General features: G+C 33.8%; 2 protein-coding genes across 6 annotated transcripts in view; one reads left to right on the top strand and one right to left on the bottom strand.

Moving 5' to 3' along the window:
- LOC128240748 (uncharacterized) overlaps positions 1-20914 on the bottom strand; it is a 128033-nt gene that overhangs the window by 98992 nt on the left and 8127 nt on the right. The gene's annotated exons all lie outside the window — the stretch shown is intronic.
- The window catches only part of LOC128240743 (uncharacterized), a 122971-nt gene continuing 104279 nt past the window's right edge, over positions 2223-20914 (top strand). Inside the window, exons 1-9 of one of the 5 annotated variants that reach the window (XM_052957564.1) lie at positions 2223-2624; positions 9782-10788; positions 12919-12996; positions 13327-13440; positions 13716-13790; positions 13936-14160; positions 14469-14711; positions 16281-16364; positions 18856-18944. In XM_052957564.1, coding sequence (XP_052813524.1) covers positions 10182-10788; positions 12919-12996; positions 13327-13440; positions 13716-13790; positions 13936-14160; positions 14469-14711; positions 16281-16364; positions 18856-18944 — 1515 coding nt within the window. In that variant the 5' untranslated portion in view covers positions 2223-2624; positions 9782-10181. The remainder of the gene's footprint in view (positions 2625-9781; positions 10789-12918; positions 12997-13326; positions 13441-13715; positions 13791-13935; positions 14161-14468; positions 14712-16280; positions 16365-18855; positions 18945-20914) is intronic. The other 4 variants (XM_052957562.1, XM_052957561.1, XM_052957560.1 and 1 more) reach the window with 4 other exon arrangements.

Genomic DNA, 20914 nt, shown 5'->3' with positions numbered 1-20914 from the left:
CATGCCTTAAATAAACAAAAAAAACACCCACGATCGATTCAACACAACTCGGCACCTCCCAATACTTGTATTGCCTAAGGAATAAGAAATTTATTGTCCTAGTAATTAAATAACCAAGCTTGGTAAAACTGTTTTTGTTTTAATAGCACTCTATCGCTTTGTTCGGGAAAGTATGAACAAAACTAGGTATTGACACTTAAACCTACCTCGGTCGTAGGAGGGTAACCAGGAATAGTTTAATTATGACCCTATTGAATTGTTTTGCTTAACATTATGTTCATTGGTTACATACTACCAATAAATGCATTTTTTATCTAAATAAGACCTGCTTTGTGACGTTGTATTGTGAGCATTAAGTCTGAATTGGGACTTTGATTTATGGACGTCTGCACGACCGTTGATATTTTACGTGCATTTCTGTTCTATTTTAGAAAGGGATATATACAAGAAATCCCGATTCCCGGACTTCAAATACTTCCATTTGGGACTACATTTCTAGAATCCTTCTTTGATTGCTATTGCATTCTTAAGCTTCTTTGTACTTTGATGATGCAACATATCTACTATCTTTGCTTGCAGTTTTTTTGAGTTCATATATTGTAAGATGATATTGGGAGCGAGTGCAGATCTTAATGGAATTTTTAAATCAGACCTACACTGTCGATTGTATTTGTCAGTCCTTGGTCAATTGTTGTTGTATTGTTTTCTTCCGATGATTTTCTGTTTAACGCACGAAGCATGTTGTACATGCTGTTATATATTTATATTTAGGACCGGATCTTTTTACTGCTGGGTAAAAATTACAATAATGTATGAATAATAATTTGTGTCGGCAAACAAGGCTGAGGTGAGATATATTCATTAAGAAGTAACATGGAATCAAAATGATTGCTGAAGAAAGCTAAAATACCCTGAACTTTGCATAGAATCTTAATAATATCACATAAGTAAGTGTGTAAATCTTTATTCATTAGATAGGTGTATAATTTTGATAATAGTATGTGCATGTAAATAATTATTTTTATGGATTATTAAAACACTATGTGTATTAGTTGGTTTAATTTTACGTTTAAATGTGATTTCAAGTGGTTGATCTTTTCCCGCGTAATTGTGAGGTCATTTGAAAAATCGCTTCCGGTTACAGTCGGGTCGTTCTATATACAAAATGGGTGAAAAGGGTTACTGAAAGGTTTTCTTTAATGAAATGAAGTATTTTTATAACAAATATTGAAAGAAATGATGAACTATTGGTCTTAAGTGAACCATAAATTGTACGGGTGTATGTATGGATGGGGTGTTACTACTTTCACTACGTTATACAGGTATGTGTATATGTTGAAATGACTTGAACACTATGAATAATTGTTACCTCATCGGAATGTTTACCTCATCTGTATGCATTCCATACTTTTAACTTAATAGTAGTCAATGACCTTCCAAGCTATTTTATGAAAACGAAGAATACAATTTTATTTTGCCAGAGGCAATGCGTACATTTTCGCAAAACAAATGGATCTGACTTTCATGGATTTTTTAATTTGTTAATGAAGTGATCGTAATTGAGATCGTATACAAAATTTGAAAACAATCGTGCAGTGAAACAAAATTTGTTATTAGTTGTTGTTGTTGCTTTTTCTTTATATTTTCGGATGGCCTTCTGGTATAATGGACTGTATATGTTTTCGTTTGACTATGTCGTATCTTTGAGTAGTTGGCACTTTTGCCACTGTTGGATTCAAGCATTGTATGTTTTAAATCGTTGAAAACTTAGTTATTACAGTTAAAGTTATTACATCAATTTCTGTATGTATGATTTTACTTTATTTTCATTTCTCATCAAATTGATTTTAGCTTCTTATAGGCTGATAGTTTCATTTTTGCAATTATTGCTAAAAATTGGGACACGGGTGCCGTGTGATGCCCATCACTTATTTAAACCCTCAATGAACTTATGTTTCGCTGAATTCACGTAGGTATTACCAAAATACATTCATAACGATATTTGTAAAGTCTGCCGTTCATGTGTTGTGACATTTACATGCACATACTATTATCATTATTGTTTTTGACAGGTAGACACTTAATATAGTCTCAAAACTTGACTGTTCCTTTAGCAATTTCAGCCATTTGTTTATATTGATCTGCTATCTAGGGTTTTACCTTAATAATTAAATCGATAGGTTTAAAGAAGAGATCATTTTCGTGAGTGTTAAATACTTGGATAAATGTTTTGTTCCATAATGATAAAATGTGCTCTATTGGTAAAAGAACAATAAAGATATTAAACTTTAATGAAGACGTTATTTGCAATTGAATACAAAGCAGATTGCTTGTCCTTTGTATGCAGTGATTAATCTATTGATTTTGAAATCCACACTATTCATTAATAAATAAACCTTTGGATAATTTAAATTCAGGCATCATAATACTTAGCTGTGACGACTGAAGCGACTTGTGTTAAGTTTGGGGGTTTGGTTATATTATTGTTATATTAGAAAAGATCGGAGTACAGTTTTGGCTTTCATGACAATCGGTGATAAAAGCTGCTTCAAAGTTGATGGAAATAACGTTGTTACATTTTACCGAGTAATGGATTGAAATACAAAGGCAATTGCAAGCTAGAGGTAAATAGCATTTACATATGATGATATAGATATATAAGTAAGCTGTTGGTCGATATATTCAGAAAAGGTAAATACACATGAAGATTTAATTGGATTTAGCTGAAGTCAGTTTAGTGTTATATACTCTTAACAGTGATTCTCCAAATTCAAGTGTGTGTACTAAATCTAGTTGTTAGTGTTTTATTTGTTGTGTTTGTAGGATATTTTTAATAGTTTGAATCTGATGATTAGTTCATAATCCAAATGTATTACCAAAAAATGTTTTCCTGTCTTACTTAAATATTACTGCATTTACAAATGTGTGTACTTTGTTATCCGTGACATTGATTGGAATGTGAGTATTTTGTTTTACTCAGAATAAATATATATAATACGTTAAAACGTGCGAAACACTTCGCGATGGCCTTACTATACAGCACACATACTCGTATACAAACATAGTAAAGACGTCGTAATAATATTTACAATACTGACAAGGTAAAATGGGTATCTACAGGAAACAAACCACTTCTATAATTGTTAATTTTACTTGTTCAGCAAAATCAAATGAAATACACACACCGTTATTACGATACAACTGCGAGGTTCGTCATTAACGAATTTTATTACCTTAGCGATGGTTCAATTCGAACTGAAATGCCAAATTTGCTAATGTATTACAGAAAAGTGGCCTACTTCATTTATTTCGCTGATTCAGACGACCATTTATCCGCACGGAAAGGACATTCATTTACCCCGTCAAAAATAACCACTTTGGACAGCCATCTTGAACTTTTATGCAAGAAGCGTTTTCATTTGGTCAGAGCAAGAATTGTAATGAAAAAATGGCTTTGAATGAGGTCGTTTTCTTGACAAGAAATAAAATCGTTAAAAGGTGGCTTTATGAGCTTTTGATCTGGCAAAAAAAGCATATAGGTCAAAATAAACGAATATTGGAACAAGTATTTACAAAGCCGTTCGTTATCATATTCATGCATCCAATTACAAGTTGGATGGATTAGAGAAATGATAATATCAACAAGTATTCCCGGCTGTTTGGGGAGTCCACACGCGCACGGTTCCGCTAGTTGACATTCCACTGTCAAATGGTTAGGTCGTTCAAGAGTAGATCTAAAAGGATAATCGTACACAGTTAAATAGCAAAATTGTAAGTAACATTATATACATGGAAAGTACGGGATAATTGAAGGTTGTGTAGTTGGTAGAAATGTTATAATTAATTAAGCTTGATAGGAAAAATCTTTGGAAGGTATTGCTTAGAGGAGGTATTTTATTTATCTAGTAATTTAAATACTACTAGATTTTGCTGATATTATCAGAAACAGTAGTGTACAGCACTGCTGATCAAATTATTTGATCAATCCCTACCTATAAGTAACTATCCAAACTTCTGCCCGGTCACTGTCCTGACAATATCAGTACCTACACAGTTGTATCTGAGGTTAAAATTACATGTCTTAAAAGCTACAAGGTTTTGAACATATTCCGCTGAGAAAACATACAGACATGTGTAAGTTTCAATAGCGATGTATCTTATCCTGCTCAGATTTAATGTTGGCAATTCAACTATACGGAAAAAATGTTCGTAAGTTGTGGATCAATCATTAAAAACAATTTTAAAGCTCTGTATCGAATCTTGTTTGTGTTAGTCTTGTTCAAAAATGCCCAGTTGAAATTGGATCTGATAAAGGATTTAAAGATAATAAGCTTAGTAATGGTAGACTAAACTTTGCTTACTTTTACAGGATATTCAGTTGCTTAGCTGCTTTTTTGCACATTTTAGAAATCTGAGCATCAAAACTTAATAAACTATCTACCTCAACGCCTAAAATTTTAGCTTTCTCTTCACAAACAATAGTGTGATTAAGTATATTGAATTGTTTAATTTCTTTGACAGACTTTGGGCAAACTGAAATTGCTTGAAATTTGTCTAGGTTAGCCTGAATTCGATTGGAAGTAAAGCAGTTTATCAATACGTTACATTCTTCTTCAAAGATGTCTTAACAACCGCAGGATTTTTATCACAAACATAAAGTGTATCGTCATCGGCATATTTATACAAAGCTGCATTAGTGATAAAGAAGAATATGTCATTGAGGGAGATGTTGAAGACTAAAGGCCCTAATAATTATCCTTGTGTCACGCCTTACAGGATGGAGTCCAACTCACTGGTAATTTGATTGAGACGTTGTTTTCAGTTTGAAAGATAGCTGTGCATAAATTTACATGAGAGGGCTGCGAGACCTTATGCATTAAGCCTATTTAAGTAAGATCATGAGGTAGACAGTCGAATGCATTCGAGAGGTCTATTAGAACTGCACCTACATATTTAGGGGTCATCTTTGTGAAATAGGGGAAACTTATGCTAGCTTACGACTATTTGGAAAAAGTATTTTACAAACAAATTAATTGGCAAAGTTTCGGATGTGAACTTCGTAAGTATCTTTGCCAGCAATGATGAATTTTGGAGGGATCAGATCGATACCTCTTGAATTTTAAGCTCACCTTAGCCGAGGGTGAGCTATTGGGATCGATTAATGTCCGTCGTCCGTCGTCTGTCATTCGTCCACAATTAGTTTGTTAACACTCAAGTGGTCACATTTTTGCCTCAATTGTCACGAAACTTGGTTAGGATGTTTTTCCTAGTAATTACTCGGACGATTCCGAAATGGGTCTTATGGGGTCAAAAACTAGGTCATAGAGCCCAAATATGGAAAAACATTGTTAACACTCTAGAGGTAACATTTTTAGCCCAAATATCCTGGAAATTTGTCAGAAAGGTTGTTTCGGTGATTTCTAGCTCAATTTTGAATATGGGTCATCTGGGGTTAACCCCTAGGTCACAGACCCCAAATATGGAAACACCTTGTTAACTCTCTAAAGGTTAAAATTTCAGCTTAAATATCCTGGAAATTTGTCAGTAAAGTAGTTTCGTTGATTTCTAGCTCAATTTCGAATATATGTCGTCTGATGTCAAAAACTAGGTCACAGACCCCAAAATATGATAAATCCTTGAAACCTCTCTACAGGTAACATTTTCAGCCGAAATATACTGGAAATTTGTAAGAAAGGTTGTTTCGATGATTTCTAGCAATATTTCGAATATGGGTCATCTGGGGTCAAAAACTAGGTAGAAGAGCCCAAATATGGAAAAACATTGTTAACACTATAGAGGTAACGTTTTCAGTCCAAATATCATGGAAATTTGTCAGAAAGGTTGATTCGATGACTGCTGGCTGGATTTTGAATATGGGTCATCTGGGGTTAAAAACTAAAACCTTGTTAACATTCTAGAAGTAACATTTTCTGTCCAAATATTCTGGAAACTTGTCAGAAAGATTGGTTCGATGATTTCTACCTCAATTTTGAATATGGGTCATCTTGGGTCAAAAACTAGGTAACAGAGCCCAAATATGGAGAAAAAATTGTTAACACTATAGAAGTGACATTTTCAGCCTACATATACTGGTAATTTGTCAGAAAGGTTGTTTCGATGATTTATAGGTTAATTTCGAATATGGATCATTTGGGGTCAAAAACTAGGTCACAGAGCCCAAATATGGAAAAACCTCTGTTAACAGATTAGAGGTAACATTTTCAGCCCAAATAATCTAGATATTTGTCTGAAAGGTTGTTTCGTTGATTTCTAGCATAAGTTTGAATATCGGTTATCTGGGGTCAAAAACTAGGTCACAGAGCCCAAATATGGAAAAACCTTGTTAACACTCTAGAGGTAACATTTGCAGCCCAAATATCCTGCAAATTTGTCAGAAAGATTGTTTTGATATTTTTTTTATAATCAATGGAGGTACCAATTTCAAACTTCATGATTTTATTTACAATATATTGTGGTTTTTGTGACGAGTTATATTACTCCAACCTTAATATTGTAAAAGTTATTGCCCTTTGTATATTTTTAAACAAATACATGTTTTGCCTGTTTTACACGCCTGTTTAAAAAAACTGGACATATAATAGTTCCACCTAGAGTGTATGGAAGGACAGAAAGGCACCATCAAGTATGTGGTCCGATCAATTTCGTTTAAACCCTCTGTCCAAACATGACCAAATTTGGTCAGAATGTGTATGAACGTGGCTGATAATTAGCAAAATTGCTGTAGTTACCAGAGTGATATTGCACTTTAATTAAAGAAATTACTAAAAATTGCTCTTGCCATATTAATTACTTTTTAAGCATTTGTCCAACCATCACAACATTTGGTGAAAATGTAAAAGGGCACAATACATCAGAGAATCCCTGTTCTTGCCCTTTAATTACCAAAAAGTCTATAGCACAAAGTTTTACTGAGGTGAGCGATACAGGGCCATCTTGGACCTCGTTTAGATTTAACATGTCAATATATTATCCAAGACTTGAGATGAAATGAAAGTCAGACTTTTGTCAAGACTACGGTGTCTATCATTAATCTTAATTTCAGACATTCCAATATTTTCGGCTATAATGATGTAAAATGAGTTCATTTTACTCGCCACCAGCTTTTGATCAGAAACCATAATTTCTATGTTGTCTTTCAGTATTATTGGGTATTTGTAGGTTTCCGCGAAAGAAAAGATTTAATTGTCGTCCAGATGTCTTAAGTAGGGAAAATCCACTGCACCGTTTTTAGAATGAACAGCGAAAGATTCTCTTTTGACCATGGTTTTAAGATTTCTGAAATTTGTTAAGTTTAACCAGTTAGCCATGTTATGATTTCTGTTACAGGTCTTTCTTTTTTTGATGAGCCTTGTAAATAAGTTAACGATACAGAGAGTCCATAAAAGGTGCTGGATTTCTTTTCGGGGTTTTCTTTTTTTCTGGGGCGTGCTCGTCAATGTCTTGTTTTAACAGGTGTTCATGAGCCCGATATATATCATCTTTGTCCTAAAAGAAACGGGTAAGATGGAACGGTACATGTTTATTTCAATATATGTTGTAAATGTTTTTTTATATATATATGGCTCACATTGTTCTCCTAAACGTGTTGCTTTGAGGTTGTGACTGTCACTAATGCCGCAATTAAAAACTTGGTACTTATGAGGGCCTGCAATTTTACATAAAATATGTAGGCTCAGTGATACCATTTTCCAGGCTTAAGTTAGATATCACATATGTGATGGAGAGGATTACATATTCTCTTTTCAGTAAGTCATAATTCAAATATTTTATGCAGATGATATGTCGAAAGTTATCGACATTTTGTCCAAACGCTGAAAGGTATAATTTGTCTGGATCTGACATCATTTGTTTGCAACAGAAGTACAGAATACCCGATTTCCGCCTATTCAGTCTACATGTATGCGCTTATGAAATAGGAGAACAAGTGCCCTTACTATGAGCCTTACAAAAACAAAATAATGATGGAACCAGTATTTTTTGTTTCACTAATCACTCATATTGAGCGCGTGAATACCGGATACCAAAACTTCACCTGACCGTGACCAAACTGGGTCCGGTAGTTATCTTCATGGCCAAATCGGCCGTTTCCGTAAAGCTTATTGACATGAAATTTAAAACTACGAGATGTCAAATGGTGTGTCAGTAGTTCGAAGTATGCTTATTTACTAAGAATATAAGTAAATATAAAAAGGAGACATATTATGTATTCATACGAGTGTATTATGTATTCATACGAGAGTGTACCATTCGGATCGAAGGTCATTTTTTATTTTATTGAGATATATTAAATATATTCATACGCATTGAAAATGTTTACCTGTCGGAAGAAGGTCACCTTTTAGTTTAATGACATTATGGATGTTATAACATATTTTGAAGGATTGACAAATGTTGACCGGACATTACTTGCCCATAATGCATTAATCATTGATTAATAGTTTGATTTCGCCCATTGCCAAGAGACAGAAGAGCTGGTAATATAACAGGTCTAATGAATTTATGAATAACAATATGTCTAAAACTTATGCTGGTTTGAAGAGATGACCTGATATGCTAAGTTTGCTTTTACAAAACAATGGCTTATTGAGAGTTATTACTCAAATGATGGAAGGGTTTGGGTAGCGGGCAACACCATTGCTGAGAGGGACATTGTTAGGGATGGACGGGAATTATGAGGGATGGGCTGTCCCCTGCTGCCAAGCACACTTGCGTACTTAACAACCATTTTTGTCTAAGCAACAAATGCCTTCATTACCAACTACCTCCATTCATAGCAAAAATTGAATACCTTAGCAACTATCTTCATCCAAAGTAACCAATGACTTATTTTTGAACAACCGATTTCCTTCTTGGCAACTTCCAACATCCATATCACCCAATTCCTTCCATGATAACTCTTGTTTTCCATATCAGTCGGCTTCTTTTTGCCACCACATAAATTGTCCATGGAAAAAACTAGCTGACAATACCTTGGCATCCCTAGAAATACCAATATCAACTATAACATTACTCGGCCACCACTTACTTCCTAGGCAAGTAGCATCAACCTACATAACCATTGACTTATTGGTCATTTTAATTAGGTGAGCGATATACAAGTAGGTCCATTCTGTTTTTGTAATATAAAAGTTGAGCAGCATTTACAAACAAAATTTCACAAAATCAAACGTTAAAATAACGTTGAAAATACGACATTGAATTACGGTAAACGTACTAATGTTTTGACGTTGACATCGCGACCTTGTGTATATTAGCAAAGTTTCCTTTACATATATGTTTTATATTTTCATATGAAATAAAAAAAATCAATATTTTTGTCTTGTTTTAGCATTCAATTACAAAATGTTTATATAAATCTATACATAACACTGAACAAATAATGAACTAGTAGATTGGAAATAAGTATAAGACATTTTTAACCTTGAGCTTCACGCTATTGGTGATTATAAGTCTTTTTAACTTGATGATAGCGATTTTATAGTAATTATTTGTGTTTCAATTATAACCTTATCACAGTAATTCTATTAGAATGTTTGAAAAATAAAAACCCCTAAACCTTAGGTTTATACATTAAAAACAACCATTCATTCAAATTATCTTAATATTATCTCATATTATACAATTGAATTTCTCTGGCAGCTGTTGTATAAATTGAACGAAGAAGTGTTATTCAGAGCAAAAGGTTTGTAAAAAAACAGATGTACCATTTATATCCAATGTTTTTACCGTAGACTAGCAATATAGAAGGTATATTTTTCAGTGATCCCGAAGATACAACAAACATATACAGTCGACGAGGCTGGCGATAACTGTTCACGACCGTCATACAGCATACGATGACAGCTGTAGTCATCATAAATACACGATCCTGAAAAGGAGATATATAGGAAAACCAAGATAATCGTTCAAAATATGAACACAGCTGTAATGTTCGATTTTTAAGGTTACAATAATTGCGATAACAACACTGTATGACGCCCGTCGGCACAAACTGTCGAAGCAGTTTTGTATTTTCAAGAAGTCACTTTAAACTAGTTGTTATAATTATGTTAAGATCAATTTGGATACAAAAGGAACTAAAATACCGAAAAATACCCAACACCAATAATGACAGATAAATCAATTCTGAAATAATAATCAATATTATCAGATTTTACACCATGGCAGAAGCAAGCCGTTCGGCGGAAGAAAAAGATTTTTTTTCTCGAGTAAATCTGGCACTGACCGACTGTGGTAGGAGAGTTTTATTACAACTTTTATTACGAAAAGTTGAGGAGCTCACACCAATAGACCATCCGGTTAAACCTTGGTCACTAGATGACTTTTTGAATCATAACAAGGAAGATATTTCGTTATATATTGGCAAAAACAACAACAAGAGGAAACTCATTCTTTATCCAGGATTAGGAAAAAAAACAGATTTGACCAAGTGGGATATTCCCCTTTTTGTTTTTGTGCTTCTAAATGCATGCAAACTAGACCACAACGACGCTCTCGACCGTCCACTTCAACATGACATCGGTAACCTCAGCAACTTGAGAAATAAAATGCTACACAAGGGAGCTCCAGTATTAAAAGAGCCAACTTACCGCAAATATTTCGACCGCATTGTCGGTGCTGTGCAACGAATATGTGACTACATGCAAGAGCCAGCTTTGAAAGAATCATTTCGCAAAGAACTCAGCCAATACGGAAGCCTAAGACATGTATTTCAAAACGATCTTATTTCAGAGTTTGGTTGCAAATCCGTTGACATGATTAATGAGGGTGAGTATATTTTCTTAATATACATGATTCATTAAACAAATGAATTTCTGTATATATTTCTATGATGAGTTATTACAATTTTAAAATACACCTGACACATTTCTACTGTTTCCGTAGTCGTATTTCGCAAAAGAAACGAAACCAACATTTATCATATTATTTATTATAAAAATTATAAATATTTTGTAAAATATTACAAATATTTTTTTTTAATATAATAAATATTTTATACGTCTTGATATATAGTTATTCTGATGTGGGTGACCATTGTGGCACTTATAAATTCACAAAAGCCACTTAACCACCCACATTCATTGGAAATTTTTAAGATATAATATGGCCGAATTCAATAATTTAAATGAATTGGTAAGACAAACAAGTTGGTCATTTATGAATCATGCTCATATCGACAACTTTTTCGCACAATATGACCAAACATGTCAATAATAGGAAAAAGTATGCTAAGCAAACGTTTTGATATATTGTAGCCTCTAAATCGCTCTTTACGATCCAAGCACAAAAAACCCTAAGAAGAATTTGAGTATCTGATGAAGAAAAGACAAACATACCCATCGAATTTCTCGTGTCAACATAAATTTTGAACGATTCCAACACTAGCATTTTCTTGCTTATGTTTAAAAAATGTGCAATCATCAAAAAAGATATGATTGATGTTTATATCTAAATGATAACTAGGCTACAGACCCTGATTGAATAAGGCAGCGTCATAATGCTGAAAGCAAATCAAAAGTCTGTGTAACCCACTATGTATACCATGCAACCGATCATTAATATAGTGAAGATTTCAAGAGCATGGAAAAAAGGCTCATGTAATGCTTCTATTTTGAAAAGGTTAATCTTTACAAGTCGTGGCTGTAAAGTCTTGGGACAAATATTTTTTAAACATATCTATAATTATATGCATGGCAATAATCTAATATTATCATAAACACTCTGGGATTCTGTCAGGTCATTCGAATCAATATCGGTTGATTGGTACTTATAACCAAGCGTTTGCTGGTAATAAAACAACATGTATTTATTCTCGCAAAATATCAAAGGCATTTAATAGAGTTTGGAACAGAGAACCCCTTTTCAAAAATAGAAATTCAAAATAGATGTAGCAACTTCAAGTCCATTTTTTAATAATAATAATATCACATCATCCCCATTGTCTGTGGTTCATATATTTCAGATGCAAAGCATCTCTTGTTTTAATGTAGTCGGTGAATTGTTTTATAATAGTTCCATCCGTTTAATGCATACTTTGATATAATTTACCATTTAAGGTTTCACTTTATTCGTGATTTTTGGGATAAGAGTGTGGTTGTGCATACAAACTGGTTTAAACACCCAGTTAATTTACATTTTACTGACTGTTCCAAGGCGGTACCTAACAATCCTAGATAAACATCCCTAGTTTTGTTTTAGATACAATATGTAGTGTGTTGTTCGATATGTGTTATATGTATTTGGCGTTGACCCTGTGCATTTTAACGGGGTTCATGTTTAAACTGTACTGGTTTCTCTAGTTTTTCTTATAAATATTACTACAAAAAGGCACCAGTTATTCATTGAAACTGGACAATACAAACCGCTAAGTGAAAACAAATTACAATACGTTGATAGTGATCTAACTAACAAACAGAATCAATACGGTTTTCAACCAAAACAAACATACATAGTCGAAAGAGAAAGTAAATACAATACTATATTTTTACATTGTCCGCCTACGAAATACAGGGACTTGGTGCCAACATTCCTTTTTCCTTTAATTCTCTCTCTCTCTCTCTCTCTCTCTCTCTCTCTCTCTCTCTCTCTCTCTCTCTCTCTCTCTCTCTCTCTGTGTGTGTGTGTGTGTGTGTGTGTGTGTGTGTGTGTGTGTGTGTGTGTGTGTGTGTGTGTGTGTGTTTCTCACTCTCTATGTTCATACAAAAATGATCACATAAACACTTTTCAAGTCTTTATTATCAGAAGGTGCCTGGGGGGCCGATTTATTATGTTGTTCAAGATTCTTGGTCCAAAAGAATTCTATATCAATACATTAGTATATGTTGTAATTATTAACATTTCTGGTGCATATTCAATGACATATTATTAAACATATAACTTATCGCATTGTTGTTTAAGCTGACTCAGCGGTAGAAAACGGTTTGCAGCAAATGCAGATGATCATTCAAAAAAAGGGGTTGTCAGTAAATATACCAGGTAATTTATCGTTCGTTGTGACATATTTAAATGACGAATGGCTCATTTAAGAACACTAAAAACGTTTACCTCAATTTATAAGATGTTACTTTCTTGTTTACGACGTGCACTTATCTTGCTCAACCCACAACAGTAAAGCAGCAGGTATTTAGATTTGTTGACTGATTGAATAAGCATTGATTCATACATTATTGTCGAATACAATTATGAACATAATTACAGCTCTCTGAAGTTTATTCTTAACAGTTCACCCAAATATTGATACATTTGCTTTCTCCGATGTGTTTTCAAGAATAATTGTTAAATGTACCAGACTTTACTATTTTTAAGTTCTAGATGTCATTGTCATGTTTCGCAACTACAGTAGAGAAAACGAACAAGCCATTACAGAACGACTTCATAGAACATTTTCCGAGGCATTAGAGCAGAGTAAAGAATTTTCAGGTAGATGATGCTTTTGTTTTGAAAATATAGCCTTCGTGTCAGAGACTAAAGCAAATATTTCATTATGACACAAAAATAAATATTTAAAACAATTGATGCGCGGAAATAACACATAGCATTGAGATGTGTAACTAACACGACACTCTAACGATTTCTGTATGCAGTAAATCAAGTTAAAATCTATATGCTTGCGTTTAGAGTCTTAAACTCATACACTTGACATTACAAAACTTTAGCCTTATAGTTGTAATAAAACGGCATATATGCATATATAGCTGATATGAGAGCTGATCGGACAGCAAGCGAGGTGGATGATGTAGTAAAGTCGCTTGTTCGCAAATTATTTGACGGTAAGTCTGTACATTTGTAAATATTGTCCCAGAAACTTTCATTGTATATCTGCATTATTGTTCTTCATACACCTAACCTTAAAAGGTTTGTTAAACGTATCGGTACAATTTCGCTTTAATAAACAGTTTATTTGTTCTTCTGCAGAGAAAAAAGAGATAACGAAAGTCGGTACAGGTTGCCTCGTTCTATCAATACAGTGTCACGATATTGATGCAGTTATATCTCTAGTACAGGACAGCCTTTCGGGAAAGCTTGGGAGTTTATTTGAACCTCTTGAGGAAGTAATGCAGACTTATGAAGATCATGTTCTCTTTGAAGTATGTGTTGGCATAACAAGGAAAAGCTGTTGGGCTCTCCTTAACGATATGTGTAAGTAAAGAATGGAAAGTATATATTTTCATCATGCATGTCAAACAATTCTGATGTTGGGAATCCTGATAAGATAATCGGTTTTGATCATTTTTTTAGAATGTTCACATGAACTGATACGTCACTCTTTGCGTTTATTTCATTGGAAGGAGAGTATTGATTGCCTTGTCGCTCAATCTCTGTTCAGAGAGTGATTCTGTAAAATAGCTTCAAATATTTGCAGCTTGTCAGCAGTAAACATAATCGAAAATCATGGTATTGTTTTATGTTTATGTGCATGATTTATTTATTCCTTGAATATATTAAAGTCTGCCAAGTGTCCGACAAATGTGGGCATCGCAGTTACACTGTGGAAAGCACAGTTCAAGGTGGTAGCATTGTCGTTAGAACTCAATGTTTTCTACAAAGTTTCACAGCAAAAGAACTCTTAGAGAAGTCATTTTCCACGAAGGAAAAAGATGAAGTATGCAAACAACTTATGGAAGAATTGACATTTGATCTTAAACAACCTGGCATGGATATGATTATTATGTCACCGAAAAACTCTATTGGTAATTGTTTCATATTTTTGTATGCAGTATTTCAGCTATGTGTTTCTGGCATGAAACGTTAAATTGGTTTAAAATTTAAAAATATTCTCTAGTTGGCATGTTTTTGTTTATATAATGAATAAACACATTTCGGAAACTACACTGTATATGTACGATATAATTATGAAGTAACGTTATGTACGCTCCTTAAAATTAAATGCCTATCATTTCAAGCTTCGAAATCTGTGTATATAAAAAGACCAATAGTAAAAAAACACACACACAATATAATCCCGTTTAAGAGTCACAAGGTAAGAGCCATGAAACAGAACGTGAGGCACAAACGCACACTTTACCTATAATTGATGGGATTATCGTGTGCAACACGAGTATAATTGGGGTATATACTATACTAATAGTATTTAGCCATAATCTCATACTTGACTCAATATTTATAAATGATTACGAAGTCTAATAGTCATATGAACTAATAATTAATGCATTGTTGTATAAAATAGGGGGAAACCGAAATGAAATTAATTATGTAGCACCCTCAGTCCAATTCCCTTCCTATTCACTATGCCGTTCAGTCGTATATTTATAAAGTTAAAAAAACGTCCGATGATACAAAATTCATTATTATCAATTATTTATTTCTTAGTTGCCAATAATTTTGTTCTATTAAACAGGAGCAAAGCTGACTCCCAGATCTTAACCTGGCAGACTGCCTAAACTCGCTCCGTAGACCTGAAGATTTAAACCCAATTATATTTTCTCAGAGTTTAACTACTTTGCAGAATATAACCCACACTCCTAATCAGAAACAGACTCAGACTCTGACTCTTAACTTACTTCCTATCAAGCTCCGGATAGGTGTTTTATACTTCCCAATTGACCCCAATTGCAGTTGACCATTCAGAACTGTTTATTAACCTCCCTGAATAGTTTAACGATATCATGTGATACATTTAACCTCACGTGGTAATAATCAAAGTATTTTACTGGCTATCGCCACAAAAAGTAGCATGTCAATCAATAGTAACAGTAACGTAAAATTTAATTAGACCAAACCCCTTTAACAGGATTTAAGTAAACAAAGTAATTAAACTAATTTCTGGACAGTTCTTAAAATAGCCATTAGCGGTTGACCTTAGCCGTAGCCGATTGATCTACGTTGGTACCAAACTAACGTATGAGTTTAGCAAAAGGCAGGTCTTTTGATAATTATTATTCAAGTCATAGGGCCATTCTTAGCATATGCTAAAGCGATTGACTGTTCCATCTATTCTCAGAATATCTAATCGACACCTGCCGGTAACGGTAATGAATCTCCAATGAAAATAAACGCTATGGCATTTTGACCACTTAGTAGCTCAAGATAGGAATGATGACCTAAACAATAATGAATTAATATTGACGGGGGCCATTGTGTTACAAATAGAATGAAACAGATATATATGTTATCGAATATTCTTCGAAATATTAATCAAAAACTTAAAAATACTATCTATTTCAAAAATGTTTTGTTTCTAGTGTACCTTATACAATCTAATATAAATTAAGTTTTCGTTTAAACATTGGCTTTTTCAGCAGAAGGGGGAGTGGGAGATAGTGCGACGGGATCCGCGTCTGAACAAAAGACGTTTGACTTCATAACAAGATTTCTGGAGAAAGGTAACTGTTGATATATTTGTAGGTGTTTTAATGGGATTTTAGGTGTACTGTATATACTTAATAGTGTGTCTTTCCTCAAATAGTTACAGTGTTTATGAGCACAATATCTCGTAATTTTTGAAAAAAACAAGTAGACAAAAAATCAAATATGAACCCTGTTTAGAGACTCAAATTACACTGAATGACATACATTGTAATTCAATGTGGTCGGGTTTATTTTGAGATATGGGGGACATAAAACCAACATTAAGTATACAACTGTAATTTTGATTATTTCCGATTCGATAATCTATAATTGTTGTCAATTTCGATTCGATTATCGATTGTGAAATTGACGTCATGGGACAACACTACATCTAACATGGTGAGCGGTCGGTGTAAGTTGCGTGTAAGTTGTTTGTCTGTAAGGCCTAAACCCTTCAACCTAGTGTTGGCTTATGTTCAAGTAATGGGCTTGTCACAAAGTAACATGATTTTATCATGGTTTGTTGGATATTTGTTTATATATCGCAGGTTTTAAAAGTAAAACCAGAAAAAAAAAACATCAAATTAAAATTTAAATTTAACACTGATGTTTTAAGAAATAGTTTTGCATACCAAATCTCAGCGCTTGATATTTGTCTTCACGAATGGTCCAAATTTCATAATTGTTGCTTTGAAAATAGGACAGTAAATAAATCAGCTTTGAATGTAAATATTGATAATTATTTGCAACTCATAGTCCAAAATTTAATTTTTGTAGCTTCAAAAATAAGAAAGTATTCACACAAATCACAGTCAATGTCATCCGAGCGCGACATTGATATTTGGTAACATAAATGTACACGTGGGTCAAATTTCATTTCTGTCGCTTCAAAAATTGGAACGTGGGTCTAAAGGCCACAGTCAATGTCATCCAAGTACAAGAGACATAATTGTCTTTTAGTTGTGCAGATTTCATTGCTGAAGTTTCAAAAATAAGAACGTAGGTCACAGACAATGTTAACCATGGACAACATTGATATTTGTTTAAGTCATAAGGTCACACATGGTCCAAATTGTTTTGCTGTAGCTTCCAAAATGAATAAGTTTGTCAAAATGAGTGGAGTCATGATACATATAATTAATGATATGGGTTTTTCTTATTAAACTCTATAGGAAACTCGTGAACCAATGGCGTGGCCAGTTTTGACCCAATTTGCATAATTTGGATAAACTTGGCGGAGGACCACTATGTGATGCTTCATACAAAATAGCAATAGTCTCGCGTTTTCAGACCAGTACATGTTAAACGATGTCCCTCACAACTTTATAAGTCTATAGGGAGCATGTGACACCCGGGATGTGCCGAGTTTGGACCCCAGGGGGCATACTTTGAACAATTGGTCTCATATGATGCTACAGACAAAATATCAAAGGATTGGGACTTGCGGTCTGAGACGAGAAGAATTGCAAAGATGTCCATGTATATATATATATATATATATATATATATATATATATATATATATATATATAAGTATGAAGGAAACTTGTCAACCCTATAGCGTGGCTAGTTTTGATCGTATGGGCATAATGTGAACGAACTTTGAAGAGTACCATCATATGACGATACATTAGAATCACGGGTCTGACCCTAGTAGTAAGAAGCGTTTGAAAAGGTTTCATATATAAATAAGTAAATAAGAAGCTTTTCAGCACGAGACGGGGCCAAATTTGACCCCACGGACACACATTGGACAAACTTGGCAGAGGAACCCTATATGATGCTTCATACCACATATCAAGGGTCTGGGTCTAGCGTTTTCAAACCAGAAAAATGTTCAAGGATTTCCCTTAAACGTCTATACCAATCTTGTGATTCCCGGGGCGTGCCAAGTTTTGACCATAGGGGCATAATTTGAACACCTTGATACAGATTTCCAAAGATTACACAATATTATAATGTTATTAATCAGGTGATTTCATATTGGCCTAGTTATTAGTCAGAGGTTAGCTGGCGAGTTTTGAAGCCAATCAAATGGGAGGAAACTCGTATTGGCCGAGTTTGGGCGATATTGGCCGAGTTTTGGCATATAGTGTCGTAAATTTTCTGGTATTGGTATCGCGATTGTCCCCGTCAATCCTGATATAAACAGGTGATCCAAAGGGTGTGGTAAATTTTGACCACAGGGGCTTAATTTAAACAACTGTGGTGTCGACTACTTGACAATATTACATACAAAATATTAAAACTCTGGGCTTTAAAATATGTTTTTGTTTTTGTTTTAAGTTGCAATGGCAACCACAGTTCTGCATGGAATTCATTTCTTTGAACACGTTTGAAAGGAATATGCTTGTAAGGTTTCATCAAAATTACACAAGCCGTTGAAGAGGAAATGTTTTTAAAAGCAATTATTGACGACGGAAGACAGATGCCGGACGCCAGACATACACTGATCACAATAGCTCAGCTTGAGTGCGAACGATGAGCTAAAAAGCTATGGTAACCTTTTCTTTATCTTAATTTCAGATTCAAGACCTAAATCACCACACTATAAACCGAAAACACGGGTTCATTCGGGGGAAGAGACAATTGAAGTCAGCAAGATGGAGCAAATGGTACTTTGAGTATTTCCCGTGATAAATGAAGTTTAAGCATTTACACATGGCAGCGTTAAGAAACCAAGAAATATAACACTGATCGAGGACTTTGTTCATTATTTAACTCTATTTTTTAGATTTCCCAGAGTAATAATCAAGTGTCTTTCAACTTGATTTGATAATTAAACCCAGTAATTCCTGGAGCCAATTTCAGATAAACTATAAAATAACAATCATGGTCAGACTAAAGTTCTTACAACAAGACATTCTTAAAAGGTCCGACGTGTTTAACTCTAAAACATTTGCGTTCGATTGTATATATCATTTAGTCTTGTTTCTTGTTTATAATATAATATGAAATACAATCAGATCTCGATATGTCGACCTCGGTATATACTTCGAAAAGAGAAAATACGATAAAACCGACATTTCTAAATAAACATAACAATTTCGAAAAAAGTTCGAAATAACCAGAATATCGAGAAAACAGGGTTTGACATAACGAGTTTCGACTGTACAGTGTTCAACGGGACTCGTCCACGTTTTTTGACATCAGACAAGGGTTATATTATTTCATAGAAAATGTGAACAAGCTGCTAGTTTAAATGTTTAAACTTCACAAGAACCACAAATTAAGCTCTAGAGTAAATAGATATTATAAATGCTTTATTTTTAAGAAAAGCATAACTAACGCCAATTTAACCTTCAATGTAAACATCTGCTTGGATAAGTATATTTCAAATGTTCATTAAAGTTAATAAAATCTGGGAACTTCAAACAAAATGAATTCCACTCTGTTAGAGAAAACATTATTCTGTCCGAAATTGAGAAACATGGTTTTAAGGTTATTATCATGTTCTTAAACCCAGGCCAATAACACTGGTCGCTGGTCATCAATTACGTATGTCCTTAAAATTTCTCCAATTTCTTGCAATCATGTTCTTTTAGTGAAAATACCGCAATATACTGGTATGTTAATGTCGTACCACGTTTAACTGTATTTTTTCGAGATAAACCGGTATATCAGGACAGCCCTGGTGTTAAGGTAAAAATTATGAGGGTAAATGCCTAGAGAGAGACTGCATTATACCGAAACAATATCGTTTGGCTTCAAATATTGCGGCGTAGATCGCATTACGTTTTCAGTTTAAATACAGATAAAAACGCAAACTGAAATAACTGTTATGTTAATTTTGTGATATATTTCATTTCATTTTTTATATTTTCGTTGGAAATAGTGCATGATGTCAGCCTGGTTTGAGCTACTTTGGTGATTTACGTACTTTCCGTAAGACGGTTAGTTTTTGGGCCTCATTCAAGCAGACTTTATTACCGAAATCGATATATTCGAACCGTAATATACTTTAGAAGGTTATTTAAGGAATAATCAGGGCGGTTTCTATAAAATATTAAGTCTTTAAAAAAAGAACGATTTAAAAGAAGAAAACAAATTATTACAAAATATACGAGATATTGAATCCGACAAAAGAAAAATTAAATAAACTTTACGAAGAAAAAATTAAAAGGGATACTAATTAGGTCTAAAGCTGAATGGATCGAAGGGTTTGAAAAAAACCTACTAAATATTTTGCAAATTTGGAAAACAAACTACCAAAACAAATAAAAATCAACCAGCTAAACATTAATGGCAATATTGTATTAGATAACAATCAAGTTCTAGCACATACAAAATCATGTTATGAATCTCTTTATCATAGGAAGGACGAGAATATAGAATATCCAGAAAATACCTGCTTTATGCAAAATGAGAATAACTGTCTTTCAAATGAAGATCATAGGCAGGAAGATCGGTAACTGGACAATTCGGCACCAAACGAATTCGGCATAGTCAATTTGGCACCATCACATTCGGCACCCCGTCAACTCGGCACCATATAGCATAGTCAATTCGGCACATAATTCAAATTATCTTTAACTCAACTGTTCTCATTCGTTTTATGGTTCGTTTATTTCAATTAATCTACCTT

The sequence above is a fragment of the Mya arenaria genome, chromosome 7 (genome assembly GCF_026914265.1).
Source record: "Mya arenaria isolate MELC-2E11 chromosome 7, ASM2691426v1".
In the NCBI taxonomy this organism is placed as follows: Eukaryota; Metazoa; Mollusca; class Bivalvia; order Myida; family Myidae; genus Mya; species Mya arenaria.
The sequence above is the reverse complement of the archived record's forward strand: the minus strand, read 5'-3'. Positions and strand labels throughout refer to the sequence as shown.